Source organism: Ascaphus truei, chromosome 14, assembly GCF_040206685.1.
Source record: "Ascaphus truei isolate aAscTru1 chromosome 14, aAscTru1.hap1, whole genome shotgun sequence".
Classification (NCBI taxonomy): Eukaryota; Metazoa; Chordata; class Amphibia; order Anura; family Ascaphidae; genus Ascaphus; species Ascaphus truei.
Genome location: NC_134496.1, coordinates 22732188 through 22750825, shown reverse-complemented (window position 1 = coordinate 22750825; position 18638 = coordinate 22732188). Strand labels below are relative to the sequence as shown.

General features: G+C 45.5%; 1 protein-coding gene across 1 annotated transcript in view; it reads right to left on the bottom strand.

Moving 5' to 3' along the window:
• Positions 1 to 18638, bottom strand: part of LOC142465799 (sodium/hydrogen exchanger 9-like) — a 429942-nt gene that overhangs the window by 222523 nt on the left and 188781 nt on the right. The window contains exon 7 of the mRNA XM_075570088.1: positions 10862 to 10973. Coding sequence (XP_075426203.1) covers positions 10862 to 10973 — 112 coding nt within the window. The remainder of the gene's footprint in view (positions 1 to 10861; positions 10974 to 18638) is intronic.

The following is an 18638-nucleotide window of genomic DNA, read 5'->3' as shown; positions in this document are numbered from 1 at the left end:
AGCCTGGAAAATAGCTGCCAGACACTGGTGCACACAAATGAAAAGCAGCCGTCAAACGATGGATATCAGATCGGTGCTCAGAAAGGCATTAAAATAGCAGTGTATGCGACATTAAATATGAATAAAGATGATGAATAAAATAGCAGGAAAACGAGCGTGCCTTTCATTACTGATCACAGGGCACAGGAAAAGCATTTGATGTTCCATATGTGGGGAAGAATATTTGGCAAACAAGGCTTTTTAATGATAAAGTTGATTATTATTTTTTTTTTTATCGGTCTCCCATTACATCAAATATATTTCCCAAATAAGATTTAGTGAATCGTTCTTAGATCTTGTCAAATGTCATCACATTTTAGCACATATCCAATCCTGGAGAAAGGATTTTATCGGGAAGTGTTGATGTAGCCGGTACGTTTATTTAATGTGTTGAAAGGTGATGACATTTGATAAGATATTCTTAAAAGTAGTCACTAAATCCTGATAGCACTGAAGTAAAAATGCCGTATGACTTTTCTTGGAAGGAATATGAAACTATTTCTTAGTCTTGCATAATGACATCACTCCTCTCCTCTATTTTTATATTAAATTACATACAACCTAATAGCACTTAGAACGTTGCACATATGCTTCTCATTGCTGTTAAAGGGTGATATTACTCAGCGGGAAAAGTTATTGGATTTACATGGCATACGCTGCACCTCTTGTAGGTTTTTCTTGGAATCCCATTAGTTGGGGGCCGTGTTCTCGCTGTTCACTGAAAAGATCAATCACGTAACACTGAAACAAGCTCATCATGTCTTTGGCGTCCTGCAGCCACTTACAGGAGCGAAGAGAATATAATCTTACAGCACAGGGGTGCTCAACTCCAGTCTCCTCCCGGTCAGGTTTTCAGGATATCCTTGCTTCAGCACAGGTGGCGCAATCAGTCTGTAAGGAATCGGGGGCCGCATCTCTTGCGGCGCGCTCCCTCCTTACCTCCTGCTATACAACCTTCAGCTCCAAAGAACCTGAGAGCGCGTCCTCCGTGGCGTGCTTCCTCTCTGCCCCATGCTGTGCAGTCTCCCGCGCACCTTACAGAGCGCGCGCGCGCCCACGCAGGGCTTTCAAGGATTCCACGGAGCTCGGCTCCGCCCTTCCGGTTGCGACACGCGGCACATGTGACGTGCGTGCACCGCTCCCCAGCTGCGTGTCAACTCTAATCACCCCCACCTGTCTCCTGCACCGCCTACAGCCTATCCCTGCCTCCGTTGAACTCCCACCTCTGCTCCTCCCCTCACTTCCATTGGTCTTCCCTCACTATATATGCTCAGCCGTTCCACTCATTCTATGGCTGAGCATAGTCATAGGTGCCCTTGTGTTCCCACTTCCCTGTGCCTGCCTTGTTCCTGTTCCTGTGTGTACTTTGTTGCTGCTTGTCTCCCTGTGTACCGATCCGGCTAGACTTTGGACCACTCTCTGGATTACTGACCTTTTGTTATTCTCCATCCCTGACCATGGCTAACGGACACTCGACTACTCTCCTGGCTGCAACTGTAGACCACGACACTCCGGACTCTGACTATCCACTTGGCACCTACCTACAATCTCGGCACACACACATAGCTTCTCCAATTTGGCTTTATTTTTGTTAAATAAATCATGACACTTGATACTCTACTCAAACCACCCTCAGCTGCCTCTCCTTCCTCCATCTCCGCTCAGGACTTTGCTGACTATTTTAAGGAAAAGGTGGAATCCATACGTCAGAACATCCCCTCTGTTTCTTCCTCCCATCCTACACCTCTTCCTTACTCTCCTCCTGCCTTCCTTGACTCTTTTTCCACTGTCTCAGAGGAGGATGTGTCGCTGTTGATCGCATCTTCTCCCTCTACCACTTGCCCTCTTGACCCCATTCCCTCCCATCTCCTAAAATCTCTTGCTCCTACTATAATCCCTACGCTCACACACATTTTTAACTCCTCCCTCTGCTCTGGAACCTTTCCATCCTCCTTCAAACATGCAACAGTCATACCATTACTCAAAAACAGCAAGCTTGACCCTACCTGTCTTTCCAACTATCGACCTGTCTCCCTCCTGCCTTTTGCCACAAAACTCCTTGAACGTCTTGTATTCTCTCGCTTGCTCCATTTTCTCAACACCTATTCTCTCCTAGACCCTCTACAATCTGGCTTCCGCACTGCTCACTCCACGGAAACAGCCCTCACTAAAATAACTGACGACCTCCATGCTGCCAAAGACAGAGGTCATTACACTCTGCTCATATTACTCGACCTCTCTGCAGCATTTGACACCGTGGACCACCCTCTTCTCCTCCACATTCTCCATACTCTTGGTATTCGGAACAAAGCTCTATCCTGGATCTCTTCTTACCTCTCCCATCATACTTTCAGTGTCTCTTCTGCTAACACCTCCTCCTCCTCTATTGATCTCTCTGTGGGGGTAACCCAGGGCTCTGTCCTGGGACCTCTTCTCTTTTCTCTGTACACACTCTCTCTAGGTGACCTAATAACATCTTTTGGGTTTAATTATCACCTCTATGCCGACGACACACAAATATACTTTTCAATACCCGACCTTACACCTGCTGTACAAACCAAAGTTTCTGAATGTCTCTCTGCTATGTCATCCTGGATGGCCCTCCAACGCCTTAAACTCAACATGGCTAAAACAGAGCTCCTCATACTTCCTCCCAAACCTGGCCCTACCACCTCCTTCCACATTACTGTTGGAACTACAATCATTCACCCAGTAGCCCAACCACACTGCCTAGGGGTCACACTCGACTCCTCTCTCACATTCGCCCCTCACATTCAGAACATTTCTAAAACTTGTCGCTTTTTCCTCCGCAATATAACAAAGATACACCCTTTCCTCTGTTGCTCGACTGCTAAAACGCTGACTCAGGCCCTCATTCTCTCCCGTCTTGATTACTGTAACCTCCTGCTGTCCGGCCTTCCTGCCTCTCACCTGTCTCCCCTACAATCTATCCTAAATGCTGCTGCCAGAATCACTCTACTCTTTCCTAGATCTGTCTCAGCATCTCCTCATGAAATCCCTCTCCTGGCTTCCGATCAAATCCCGCATCTCACACTCCATTCTTCTCCTCACTTTTAAAGCTTTACACTCTTCTGCCCCTCCTTACATCTCAGCCCTAATTTCTCGTTATGCACCATCCAGACTGTTGCATTCTTCTCAAGGATGTCTTCTTTCTACCCCCTTTGTATCTAAAGCCCTCTCCTGCCTTAAACCTTTTTCACTGACTGCCCCACACCTCTGGAATGCCCTTCCCCTCAGTACCCGACTAGCACCCTCTCTATCCACCTTTAAGACCCACTTGCTTAAAGAAGCATATGAATAGCACTGTGGATATTCTGAACACATGATACATAAAGCTTGGCCCCCTGCAGACGCACTTACCAGAACTCCCTCCTACTGTCTCTGTACGTTCTCCCTACCTACCAATTAGACTGTAAGCTCCTCGGGGCAGGGACTCCTCTTCCTTAATGTTACTTTTACGTCTAAAGCTCTTATTCCCATGATCTGTTATTTATATTATCTGTTATTTATTTGATTACCACGTGTATTACTACTGTGAAGCGCTATGTACATTAATGGCGCTATATAAATAAAGACATACAATACAATGACACGGTGTAATATGTCATGTGTTGCTGTTCATCTGAGGTTGTATTTACCTAATTTTAAGACTTGCTAAGTAACAGATTATTGTTATTATGTCCTGATATTTGTTTATAAAATATTTTAACAGGAAGTAATATATTGAGAGTTACCTCTCGTTTTCAAGTATGTCCTGGGCATATGTAAAACCCTCCTGAGTGAGTGAGTGTAATATATATATATATATATATATATATATATATATATATATATATATATATCATGTGTAACCCTCCCCCCCCCTCCTGTTTGAGGTTACTAGGTAGAGCAAGATTAAGGATAGACCAATTAGGAAGTGGGTGGTAGCCACACCCCTTTTGGTGCACGAGTAAGGGGAGGGAGAGCTGTAAAATAAAACCTCTGGAGAAGGGACTGAGGAGAGGTCTCAACTGTAAATAGTTAAATATGTTCAGTATATAGAATAGAATAAGTTTTACTTGTCAGCTGTTAGTTTATTATTCATAGGTAGGTGCTCTAGTTAGACAGGACACCACAGCACCACTTCTAAATACTCAGGATCCCCTGAAAAGGGAGGTCTGGGGTAGAATAAAGTGCCATCTGTTAGTGACAGAGAGAAACACACAGATATAGGCATACCTGGCAACAAGGACAGGAATACAGAAGAAGAAACAGGTGACACAGATATAGTTAATAGAGAGTGCAGATACAAGTACAATTAATAAAGTCTACCCTGTACATACACAGAGATAGCATAAGTTCTGCGCTATACCTTTCTTCAGGTATAGTCAAATGTCGTAGCATGGTACTTTCTAAAGGTATGAAAGAAACAGCACTTATAGAACAACAACAGGAAGGAGACAGGGGGATTTAAAGATCAGAGAAAACCTGTGTGGCTACAAAGCACTGTGCCTCCTCAAGAGTTCGACAACGGGATGAGAGGAAGAGTTATACTTGTTGGAAATGTTAATAAAGTCGATGTTTTTCAAAACTCCTGGCGCCCATCTTTTAACATCTGGACACATGCCCAGCCCACAAGGACCACCGGTTTGGACTACGGTATGCACCCTATGATGCTCTGATACCTCTATGTTGTGAACTCCCTTATCAGCCGGGCAGGGAGGGTTACACACACACACACACATCTATATGTGATTGGGCGGACATCGCTACTGGGGGCGGGGACTGTTGGCAACTGGGCATTGCGATTGGGCCAAGGGTGGAGGTTTGGCCATCTACAGAGAGGTTGGGATTGGCTGCGGGCTCCTGCCACTCACGGCATATGGCTCAGATCCGGAAGTAAATACAGACAGGGGAGAGGAGAAGTAAATACAGGCATACCCCGTATTAACGTACGCAATGGGACCGGAGCATGTATGTAAAGCGAAAATGTACTTAAAGTGAAGCACTGCCCTTTTTTCCACTTATCGATGCATGTACTGTACGGCAATCGTCATATAAGTGCATAACTGATGTTAATAACGCATTTGTAACAGGCTCTATAGTCTCCCCGCTTGCGCACAGCTTCGGTACAGGCAGGGAGCTGATATTGCTGTTCAGGACGTGCTGACAGGCGCATGCGTGAGCTGCCATTTGCCTATTGGGCGGTATGTCCTTACTCGCGAGTGTACTTAAAGTGAGTGTCCTTAAACTGGGGTACGCCTGTACCAATCATGGTAACATTGATATATTAATCTATTTCTAATTACTACACTCTTCCAATATCATTTTTTTTGCGCGTTTTACCTGCCTCCAATATATATATATCTCGGAGGTGGCCAACTCCAGTCCTCAAGGGCCACCAACAGGTCAGGTTTTAAGTATAACCCTGCCTCAGCACAGGTGGTACAGTCTTTGACTGAGCCACTGATTGAGCCCCCTGTGCTGAAGCAGGGTTATCCTTAACTTGAGGACTGACCCTCGAGAACTGGAGTTGGCCGCCCTGCTGAACAGTATATGATTGCAGCTGTAAAGCCTCACTAAGAACATGTCACTATCTTTACACGTAATATGTAGGTCATTATTTCACGTTCGGGTATCTCTGGCATGATAGTTTCATAAAGAGCACTCGGGCCACTATTCAGAATGCTGTAAGGCCATCTACAACTGGCTGGGAAAGATTTATGTGCCATTCAAGTGAATAGTACTCAAATATTTTTGAGCCAGGGAAGATTTATTTATAAAAATGCTTTACCCAGAAGTAATACACTGAGAAGGACCTCTCGTTTTCACGTATGTCCTGGGCACAGAGTTATGATGATAGATAGTTACAAATACACAGTTATATTAAATTAACATAGTTATACATTATATATAAAGACATTGCATGCACACTTAATGATAATATATGGTATAGGCGTATGTATTTATTCATTTATAAAATGTTTTACCAGGAAGTAATACATTGAGTGTTACCTCTCGTTTTCAAGTATGTCCTGGTTACGGAGTTATAATGACAAATACATGGTTACGAGTGAAAAGTTTTATACAGTACATTATATACAAGACATTGTACGCACAGTTAAAGATAATATATATTATAGGCTAAAGCAGTAAAATTCCGGGCATTACTGAAATCCCTGCTCTCTGATTGGTCAGAATTTCGGGCATTATTGATTCAGTAATGCCCAGAATTTTTGACAACTTGCCAACTCACCTCAAAGCAGAGATGCAGGGGCCCGCGCTGAGAAGTTTAAAACTTAACTGCAGCAGCCCTGCTCTCCTCACTGAGCACACTGAACAAGGCAGCACAAGCAGCCTCTCCCCCTCTCTCTCACAGCTGCTAGTGCTGTCAGAAGCTGCCTGTCCCAACTGGTAACTTTGTTGCTTGCAACAAAGTCATATTTCTCACCACATCTATTGTCTGTGCTACTGTAAGGTAATTTGTATTTCTTTATATTTAGTTGTAGTTAATATCACAGTCCATCCACTTCTCTCCCCCATGTCCACTCCACCCACCTCTCCCCCTCCATTCCCCTAATTCTCCCCCTCACCCCTTTTCTCCTCACCTCCCACCTACCTCTCGCCCCCCTCATCTCTCCTCTCTTCCCCCCCACATCTCTCTCTCTCCCTCTTCTCCCCTCTCACCTCTCTTCCCCCCTAACCTCCCTCTTCCCCCCTCACCTCCCTCTTTCCCCTCTCACATCTCTCTTCCCCCCCCCCACCACTTCTCTCTTCCCCCCTCCTTCACTTCTCTCTTTCCCCCCTCCTTCACTTCTCTCTTTCCCCCCTCCTTCACTTCTCTCTTTCCCCCCTCCTTCACTTCTCTCTTTCCCCCCTCCCCTCAGCCCTCTCATCTTCTACTTTCCTTCTTCAACTCTTCCAGCAAGGGCATTATTGGCCAGTAATGCCCTGTTCTTCGGGGATTATTACTTAATTATAGGCCTTTATAACAGTTACAGACCAGATTAAAATGTGAGACGACTTTAGTTTTGAAAGACCATAGACTGGTGGTGGCTGTGAGAGTCTCTGGTATACTGTTCCAGTTGTGGGGTGCACGTTAAGAGAAGGAGGAGCGGCCGGATACTTTGCTGAACCGTAGGACTATGAACAGTCTTTTGGAGTCTGAGCTCAGGTGATAAGTGCTGCATGTGGTAGGGGTGAGGACCTTGTTCAGATAGACGGGTAGCTTGCCCAGAAAGTATTTGAAGGCAAGACAGGAAAGATTAACTTTGCGCCTAGACTCAAGTGATTACCAATCTAGTTCTTTGAGCATTTCGCAGTGATGTGTGTTGTAGTTGCATTGCAGGACAAAGCGGTATATTGAATTGTAGAGGTTGTCTAGTTTGCTAAGGTGAGTTTGGGGTGCCGTGCCATATACTATGTCCCCATAGTCTATAATTGGCATTAGCATCTGTTGTGCGATGCGCTGTCTGACCAGCTGGCTTAGGGAGGATTTGCTCCTATAAAGTACACCTAGTTTGGCATAGGTTTTGGATGTCAGGGTATCAATGTGCATCCCGAATGTTAAATGGGAGTCAAACCATATGCCCAGATATTTAAAATTAATGACAGGGGCTAGGATGGTATTAGAGTTGGTTCTGATCTGGAGTTCTGACATTGGTAGCTTTAGAAATGTAGCTGTGGTCCTAAATACCATTGTTACTGTCTTGTCAGTGTATAAAAACTGGTTTTGGGAAATCCAGTTTTAAAGTCTAAAAAAAAATCAGATTGCAGTACGTGTCCAAAGTCAGAGAGTCTAGGGCTGTGTGCATATAAGATTGTGTTATCCGCACATATGTGCATTAAAGCTCCTTTACAAGCTGTAGGTAGATCATTGATGAAGATTGAAAAAATAGACACATGTTGGGATCTAAACACACAGATACCCAACAAGCTCTGAGAAACCCCAAACATTACCACATAATATATATATATATGTATATAAATGTCACAAGGAGTGCTAGTGGGAGTTGCTAAATGTATACAACAAAAAAACAAACAAAGATGCCCAAAGCTACTTCCAATGTGACAAAAATACACAGTGCAATACCTATATATTCTCTTGAAAAAGGGTCATTTAGTTTAACCTTTGGCCAAAGCGTCTTAAGCCTGCTGCCACTTTCAAGGCATGACCGTTAGCAGGTCCTAACATTCCCTGAGTAAATATTTTTATTCACCTGTATAATTACAGGAAGAATGATCTGCATTGGATCTGTCGTAACCCAGCAAAATGAAACTGGCCTGCCAACTTGGAAAGTGGGGAGGGGCGAGCTTAAACCTTGGGGGGGGGGGGGGGGGGCGGGGAAGAGGCCACTAACCTCCCAAAAAGCCTTTGTAAAATCTAGGAATATTGCACCAGTGAGTTGTCCCAGTGCCATTCCACACTGGATCTCATTGCAAACTTTTAGGAAGGTAGTTCCCGTGGAGTGTTTGGGGCGAAATACAGATTGTCTTGGTATAATAATCGCTTAATTGAGAGTGGACACATTTTTCCATGACTTTGAATAATTGGGAGAAGAGAGATTGGTCTGTAGTTTGAAACAGTGTTTTTGGCCCCATTTTTGAAGATTGGGAGTCTGGCAGTTTTCAAGATCTTAGGGATATGGCCTGTAGACATAATAGAGTTGATTAAGGAGGCAAGCAGTTTGGCAATGGCTGGGGCACTGAGTCATAGGAACTTTGATTGCAGTAGGCCAGGTCCACATTGGCTGCTTACTTTTAAGTTGAGGAACGCTTGCAGAATCTCCTCTCCAGATACTGGGACAAATTGAAAATTGTGTGCACTTTTGGGAGTGGGTGGGGCTTTAGGGGTTCTTCCAGGTTTAGCTTCCTGGATAGCTTCAAGGTACATTGAATAGGGGCCAACGATTCACTTACACAGTGAATCTTGGATACAGCGCCCAGTGTAGTTGGAGGTCCAACCCCCATGGGCTGGGACAACGTTCTGGCATTTCTAAAGGCTTTTCTCTCCTTCCCCGGGCCCTACCTGTGTTGTGGGGTTTACCCGGTGCCGGAGGGAGTCCATCCAGGTGGTCCTAACACAGAAGTTAGGCCCTATCGGAAGTCAGGCCCAACTTCCACAATCACCGCCTGGTGATAGAGACTATGTATGGTTGAGAGCAATAATAGGGGTTTCTTTGTCATGGTCATATTTGTAATTGGGCAGGAAGCTCAAACCGAGAGACAGATACAAAGACAGACACAGAGTGTGTGTAAACTTTCTTTCCAGCTACTACTGAAATGAAGGGGTCGCCTTATATTCAGGGTCACTCTACAATTGGGCAAATAAGGTATCTTCCTTTTACTCTGCAAATTAGGCGACACGTTGAATTTTTTCTTCAGGATTTTTAACATCTCATGGTTTTTCCACCTATAAAGGGACCATCGCCTAGAGTCACTAAACTTTGTTAAACTTGAGTGAAGAAAAAAGTAACACACACACACACACACACACACACACACACACACCTTTGTTCACCAACATCTCTATCTTCATAAAATGTACGTGAACATAAAGACAATTAGCATATAAAGTGAAATTACACATCGCTAAATAAATGTTCCGTATTCTAACGCTGGAGTTAAAATTAAGTTAAATTCAAATTGAGCAAAATCTCACTTGACGGGAACAAAATGTAACAGTATTTCTTAGAAAACCCTACAGCACAAAATAATATAACCCTTTTGATCCCCAAGGCTACCCATGCCTCACAAAGACATGTCTCCAGGCACGAAAACAGTTAAGATACTGTACACCGTAAACATCCTACAAATAAAATACAAAAAGCATGACATCCATATGTGCAAATGGTAAGCGTTTAATAGCCCAAACGGCTAGAGTTCACCATGGTTAGCTGGCCACATTGGTTACTAAGGGGTTAATATATGAATATGTTCTACAAGGTAATATTATGTATATACAGGGCTTTTTATGTGACGGTTCTGTCTGGTACTCAGTACCGGCACCTCTGTTTCCCCTGATGCAGGTTTTCCAGTCCTGGGTCCTGGGAAAGAGGTCTGTGGCCCGGAATACTGGCACCTCTTTTTATTACAAAAAAAGCACAGTGTATTTGTATAATCTATTCCAGGTTGGCTAGTCTTATCTTACCTAGGTATAAAGCGGCCGCTCTATTGCAAGATAGCCTGGGATAGGGGATACAAATTGGCAATAGATTTGGACGGTAGCCCAATATCGCAACATTTCCAACTTTAGTGAATAGCTTGTTAAACATTTGCAGGCTCGTGTGTTTGCCAATACATCTGGAAATCCCACATTCCACACAGGTGGCTCAATCAGTTTCAGCTTCAGCACAGGTGGCTCAAATCAGAGGCTCAGTCCTTGACTGAGCCACCTGTGCTGAAGCTGGGATATCCTGAAAACGTGACCTGTTGGGGGGCTTGAGGACTGGAGTTGAGCAACCCTCCGATAATCCCTTAAAGAGGGTAGGAGGAGGGGGGGGGGAATGGTGCACTTTTTATCGCTAAACTCAAATTTCATGCAGTGTTACATTCCCTATATGAATCAAGATTCAAAAATGACAAATGGTACTTCAAGCCACAAATGCAGTTTTCGGACCTTGATACAATGTCCCAATAACCTACTTGTTTTACTTTGTTCATCATTGACTTTCAATACAGATGAAAACACGCGATTTCCAACTACAAATGCAGCTCCGAAAGAAAAGAAAAACAAAACCCGATACCGCTGCCGATAAAAAGTGAAAGTCAAAAGTGAAACAGAGAGCCAGGAAACGGATCGGCACGCGTCGGGTCCACTTACCTGAAAACATCATCATGTGCTGGAAATTCCAGGGGATTTTTTGTTTCCGACCCAAATTCAGGAAAAAGGTAAGTGGATAGATGTTACAGGCCCGTGCTACGAGAACAGATATCTTTATGCCAGAGGTTAAGGAGTAGACACAAATGCATATTTTCAACCAGCGCACAAAGCAAGCTAAACACCTCCATGCTCCATGAGCAGATGCTCAGTAGTAATATTGTTCATCCAGGAGCAATCCAAGATGGCGAACTTTCTTTTGAAGTTTTTTTTTATATATAGGATTGAGGCAGGGGGTCTCCGGAGCTGAACCTCGTTAATTTCAGCTCGAGGGACACCCTACTTCCAGAGATACTTACTTCTGAAGTAGGTGCCGGTAGCTGCTCCGGCTCAGCAAGCAGAGCTTTAAAAGTTTAAAGCTCCCGCGTCACATGGGCCGATAGGAAGCCGCACCGATGATATCTGCTGCAATGAAGAAACAATGTTTCACTTAATTATCGTCCATCGTGGATGGTATCTATACAGTATTTTGGCTTCCTGCACGTTCACGAGATGTTTATGGAAAGAGTATATCCTAAACAAGGAGTCTCCTGGTATATCCCTGCTCAAGGGATAAATCCTGGTTCAAGTAAACCCAAAGAAAAATGTCTTCTGCACATAATATATTGCCCCTCAATAAAGCCATAAGGTGGGTGGATATTGTCTCTGAACATGACTTTAAAGAGGTAATCTAAGCATGCGATTTTTTATTTTATTTTTTTTAACATAGGATTGAAGCAGGGGGTATCCCGAGCTGAACCCCACTAATTTCTGCTAAAGTGACCCCCTGCTTCTGGAGATACTTTCCTCCATAGGGGGCGCCGGTATCCGCTCTGCTACCAAGGTAATGGCGGAGTTTCAAAGCTCTCGCGCCCTGCGGCCAATAGGAAGCTTTGACGTCATCAGGTTCGGCTTCCTATTGAAAGAGTGTCCAGTCCGCGCTCTTGCTCCTTAAGAAATTGGAATAGTAGTTCCTCTCTAATCTTTTGCAGCTCTTGATGTTGAAGGTGTCTTCCCCCACCTCCAATGTGGATCTCTGCAGAGAACTCCAACAGCGATACCCAGTTCCAAGAAAAAGAAAAACACAAAAGCGCACCAAGATTGAGATATACAGTGTATTATAGACAATTAAAATTAGTAATATACACTTACATGGATAAAAACTTTATTGATCCTGATCACGATCGTGACTTCTATGGTGAGGCAACAGTAGGGATGAAGGGGGATGATTTCCGTCTCTGCAAACAAGCCCCGCGCGCTGGGACTGTGTCTCTGGCTATGCTGCGTTTTCAGCTCCACACGGTTGTCAGCGTGATGGCCTGAGTGACGCGCATGCGCGGCGGATAAGGCCCCCAATAGTAGTCCCGAAGATGCCTGCCCGTTTTCAGTCTTAGATCGTGATTTGTGGAAAAAAGCACTTGTGTGAAGACTGGCTGTATGGGAAACAAGCCAGCAACACCCTTCGCGACGCGTTTCGAATACGAAAGTATTCTTCCTCAGGCCATCACGCTGACAACCGTGTGGAGCTGAAAACGCAGCATAGCCAGAGACACAGTCCCAGCGCGCGGGGCTTGTTTGCAGAGACGGAAATCATCCCCCTTCATCCCTACTGTTGCCTCACCATAGAAGTCACGATCGTGATCAGGATCAATAAAGTTTTTATCCATGTAAGTGTTGTGACAAACGGCTTACTCCGGGGCTCCGTCGTTTGTCCGGGACTGTTTAGAACACGGTCTTTTAGGGTAGGTTAAATGATGAGGCGTCACGTACTGTTCCTTTAAACAGGCTATGCCTGGTTTATTCAGTCCCAGGCACTGAGACTGCCACAGTGCATACAACAGAAAACAGATCAAAAACAAAAGCTGCTCACCTGAGCGATAACTTAACTTAGATATCCCTGACTCAGGGTCGGAAGTGGCTTTTCCACTTCCAACATCAAAACACGGTACGTTTGCAGTCTTACACGAATGAACAGAAAGATTGAACCTGTTTGGGGAAGAGGCTTCTCCCCTCTGTAGTTCAGCAGCCTTCCAGCCTCCTGGCTCTTGTGGGGAGACCAGAGCAAACAGGAAATCAGTCTTTCATACCTGATTCCTAATTAGCATGACAGGTGACAGAAATCAGGCAGCAGACAAACTCTGGTCTGGATCTCTCATCCCTCAGTTCCAGCGCTTGCCAAACTGTGGGATGGAGTGTATGTATTATAAGGCTGCACTCCCAGGCCAAACAGGATAGAAACTGTCTAGTATCCTGGGAGCCCTATATACGGAATTTATTACCATCCCCTGGTTTCTGTCACATATCCTCCCCCCCAGCTCAGACCTCGAGGGATGAGCGACCATGGATATTAGGGAGTGCATCCTTGACAACCCGTCAGCATTGCCATGTTTGTGCCCTGACCTGTGTTCCACAGAAAATTTAAAGGGTTGTAGGCTTAGGAACCACCTGGTCACTCTAGCATTCTTTTCCCTGTTTTGACACATCCAGGTAAGGGGTGCATGATCTGTGACCAACCGGAATTTTCTCCCCAACAGGTAGTATTTGAGCGTCTCTACAGCCCACTTTATTGCGAGACACTCTTTCTCTACTATGGAGTAATTTTTCTCCTGGGGATTTAGTTTCCTACTTAAATAAAGGATGGGGTGCTCCTCACCTTGAGACTCCTGGGAGAGTACCGCCCCCAGCCCTACCTCAGATGCGTCGGTTTGGACTACGAACTCTTTGGAGAAGTCAGGTGTGACCAACACTGGTTGGGCACAGAGAGCTTCTTTCAGGCTTCTAAAGGCCTGTTCGGTTTCGGGGGACCACTTTACCATTAGCGGTCCTCTTGCTTTTGTGAGGTCAGTTAGTGGGGTTGCCTTAGTTGCAAAATTGGGAATAAACCTTCTATAGTACCCAATTAACCCCAAAAAGGTCCTTACTTGTTTTTTTGTAACTGGCCTTGGCCAATTTTGTATCGCCTCCACTTTGAGTGTTTGGGGTTTGAGTAAACCTCTGCCAATAGAATATCCCAGATACTTGGCCTCCTCCAGACCAATAGTGCATTTAGCGGGGTTAGCAGTTAGTCCAGCAGACCGGACTGCGTCAAGCACAGCTTGGACCTTTGGAAGGTGGGATTGCCAATCTTCACTATGGATTACCACATCATCCAGGTAGGCGGCAGCATACCGAGCATGTGGTTTTAAAATTTTATCCATCATTCTTTGGAATGTGGCGGGAGCTCCATGTAATCCAAAAGGCAACACCTTATACTGAAAGAGGCCATCTGGGGTTGAGAAGGCTGTCTTTTCTTTTGCCCTTTCTGTGAGGGGAACCTGCCAGTACCCTTTTGTTAGGTCTAGGGTTGTGAGATATCGGGCTTTGCCCAGTCTCTCTACAAGTTCATCTACCCTGGGCATAGGATAAGTATCAAATTTTGACACCGCGTTTAGTTTCCGGTAGTCATTACAAAACCTTGTTGTACCATCTGGCTTTGGGACTAAGACTATAGGGCTGTTCCACCCACTTTGGGATTCCTCAATTACACCTAGTTTTAGCATTTTTTTAACCTCTAAACTTATAGCCTTTCTTTTGGCCTCTGGGATTCGGTACGGTTTAAGGTTAACTCGGACCCCCGGTTCAGAGACTAGGTCATGTTCAATTACGCTAGTTCTACCTGGCCGTATAGAGAAGATTTCTTTGTTTCTTCTCACTAAATTCTGAACCTCTCGTTTCTGATGAACAGACAGGGTTTCAGCTATGCTAACCTCTGGGTCAGTTTCTTGATTCTCTGACGGACCTGGGAGTACTAGGGTTAACAAGACTTCTCTATCTTTCCAGGGCTTGAGTAGGTTTATATGGTAAATTTGCTCAGGTTTCCTCCTACCTGGCTGTCTTACCTTATAATTTACTTCTCCCACTCTTTCCAAGACCTCATATGGCCCATGCCATTTAGCAAGGAATTTACTCTCCACGGTGGGAACCAGAACTAGTACCCTATCACCTGGAAAAAAAATTCTGACCCTAGCACCCTTATTATACGTATTCCTCTGTGCTTCTTGAGCTTTCTCCATGTGTTCCCTCACTATGGGTAGGACTGCAGCAATGCGGTCCTGCATCTGGGCAACATGCTCTATTACACTTCTGTAAGGGGTAACCTCGTGTTCCCAAGTCTCTTTGGCTATATCCAGTAAGCCCCTTGGGTGTCGGCCATACAATAGTTCAAACGGGGAGAAGCCTGTGGATGATTGGGGAACTTCCCTAATGGCAAATAACAGGTACGGTAACAAACAATCCCAGTTTTTCCCATCTTTATCAACCGCCCGCCGTAACATGCTCTTTAAGGTTTTATTGAACCTTTCCACTAAATCATCTGTTTGTGGATGATAGACTGAGGTTCTGAGATGCTTGATTTTTAGGAGTTTACATAGCTCTTTTGTTACTTGGGACATAAATGGTGTTCCCTGGTCAGATAGAATCTCTTTAGGAATCCCGACCCGGGAAAACAGAACTACTAACTCTTTTGCTATGTTTTTAGCTGAGGTGCTACGTAGGGGAACTGCCTCCGGATATCGGGTGGCATAATCTAATATTACCAATATATGCTGATGTCCCCTAGCAGACTTTATTAGGGGTCCTACTAGATCCATAGCAATCCGGTCAAATGGTACCTCTATTATGGGAAGGGGTACCAATGGGCTGCGGTACGCCTTGAACGGGGCGGTGATCTGACATTCTGGGCATGAGGAGCAGTAATTCGTAATTTCTGCCAGAACCCCAGGCCAATAGAAGCTTCGGAGAACCTTTTCTTTTGTCTTTTCCACCCCTAGGTGTCCCCCCAATGGATGACTATGTGCGAGGTGTAATACTACGTTACGGAATGTCCGTGGTACCAACAATTGTTTAGTTGTAACTGATTTCCTTTTATCAACCCGATATACTAGGTCGTTCTCTACCTCGAAGTAGGGATAAGCAAGTGACCTATCTGGTTGGCCAGGAGTACTATTCTGGTCCCGTATATTTCCCCTTGCTACCGCTAATGTGGGGTCCTCCCACTGGGCCTTCTTAAAACTCCCAGGACTGACCTCTAGGTCAGCGAGGGTCTTATCCGGTTCTGGGGTGGTAAGTGTCTGCTCAACATCTTGATTTGGGGTATTCCCTACCAAAGTAGTGATGGGGAAGGGAATTTTACAGCACTCCTCCTTTTCCCCCTTCTTATTTGGGCCCTCGTCAACCTCCATTTCTGAAAAAGGGAAAGGATTTGTTTCTTCTAATACTTCGTTATGGTCCGCTATTGAACTCTGGGCGCTATTCTGAGCGGGGGACCACATTTTTAGAAAATGGGGAAAGTCGGTCCCTATTAACACATCATGTGCCAGTTTGGGTACAATACCCACCTTGAAATCTAAAGAACCAAACTCTGTTTCAAAAAAAAACATCAACAGTGGAATATTCATGATTATCCCCATGTATACAACAAATTGCCACTCTTTGTGAACTGTTTCCCTGTTTCTTCTTAATGGGCAAGAGGTATTCGGACACTAGTGTGACCATGCTCCCAGAGTCAAGAAGTGCCCGAACCCTCTTACCATTAACCTTTACAAATGCCCACAGATGGTTATTCAAGGGGTCCTCTGGGCTAGGGCCCATACATTGGGACAACAGCGAATAAGGTTCCACGCTGTTGCATTGCATGGGCTCATCATTTAGTGGGCAGATTTTTGCTGTGTGGCCCCTCTCATGACAATTTACACATTTAGGTACATAGTCTGTGTCCCACTTAGAGCCTTTTCCCGGCTCCCCATGTTGGCTATTGCCCTTAGTGTGCGAACCACTGTTGCTGGTGCTGCGTGAAGGTGGTCGCCGCTCTTCAGCGCCCCTTAACCCCGGTACCCTTTTACCGTCTCTGGAAGAGTCCTGGAACCTCGGGTAGTGGGGTTGCTCCACGACTGTGGGTTGCGGGTGCTCTTCTGCTGCATTGTACCTTTCTACGAGGGCCACAAGCTCATCCGCATTGTGGGGGTCACTCCGACTGACCCAACGGCGTAAGGCAGAGGGAAGTTTCCTCAAGAACTGGTCCATGACCAACCGTTCCACGATGTGGCTGGCTGAGTTGATCTCGGGTTGTAGCCACTTCCGGGCGAGGTGGATGAGGTCATACATCTGGCTTCGGGTGGCTTTATCCATCGTGAAGGACCATGTGTGAAACCTTTGGGCGCGAACAGCCGTGGTTACGCCGAGGCGGGCGAGGATCTCGAACTTCAATTTTGCATAGACGTTAGCTTCGGCTGGCTCTAGATCAAAGTAAGCCTTCTGGGGTTCGCCGCTTAGGAAGGGTGCGATTAGACCAGCCCACTCAGCTTCTGGCCATCCCTCTCTCTGTGCCGTGCGTTCAAACGTGAGAAGATAGGCTTCCACATCATCCGAGGGTCCCATCTTCTGAAGGTAGTGGCTTGCCCTGGTCATTTTCGGTACTGGGGCTGCCGCTGCCAGTGGAAGGTTACTGATAGTCCCCCTCAGGATCTCGAGTTCCTGCTGTAAGCCCTGAGCGAACCGCTGTTGCTCCTCTCTCAGCAAGCGGTTTGTCTCTTGCTGGTTTGCATTCGCGTTTTGCAGGGCTTCATTCGTCTGTTGCTGGTTTGCATTCGCCTGTTGCTGGTTGGCATTCGCCTGTTGCTGGTTGGCATTAATCTCTTGCTGGGCTATTAGCAGCTGTTGCTGGGCTGCATTCGTCTGCTGCTGGTTTGCATTAGTTTCTTGCTGGGCCATTAACAGCTGTTGCTGGGTTTCATTCACGTCTTTCTGGGCAGCGACATTGCGTACCAGCGCACCCACCACGTCTTCCATCTTGTTTGCAGAGGATGAAAAAAACTTTTTTTTTTTTTTTTTTTTCAAAGTTCTTCAACCCGCAGACCCCCTAGTGCTCTGCCTGCATTCTCCACCATATGTGACAAACGGCTTACTCCGGGGCTCCGTCGTTTGTCCGGGACTGTTTAGAACACGGTCTTTTAGGGTAGGTTAAATGATGAGGCGTCACGTACTGTTCCTTTAAACAGGCTATGCCTGGTTTATTCAGTCCCAGGCACTGAGACTGCCACAGTGCATACAACAGAAAACAGATCAAAAACAAAAGCTGCTCACCTGAGCGATAACTTAACTTAGATATCCCTGACTCAGGGTCGGAAGTGGCTTTTCCACTTCCAACATCAAAACACGGTACGTTTGCAGTCTTACACGAATGAACAGAAAGATTGAACCTGTTTGGGGAAGAGGCTTCTCCCCTCTGTAGTTCAGCAGCCTTCCAGCCTCCTGGCTCTTGTGGGGAGACCAGAGCAAACAGGAAATCAGTCTTTCATACCTGATTCCTAATTAGCATGACAGGTGACAGAAATCAGGCAGCAGACAAACTCTGGTCTGGATCTCTCATCCCTCAGTTCCAGCGCTTGCCAAACTGTGGGATGGAGTGTATGTATTATAAGGCTGCACTCCCAGGCCAAACAGGATAGAAACTGTCTAGTATCCTGGGAGCCCTATATACGGAATTTATTACCATCCCCTGGTTTCTGTCACAGTGTATATTACTAATTTTAATTGTCTATAATACACTGTATATCTCAATCTTGGTGCGCTTTTGTGTTTTTCTTTTTCTCGGCTTCCTATTGGCCCCGCGTGACACGGAAGCATTAAAGTTTGCCGAGATACCAGCGCCCCTTTTGGAGGTTAGTATCTCGGGAAGCAGGGGGTCCCTGGAGCTGAAATAAAA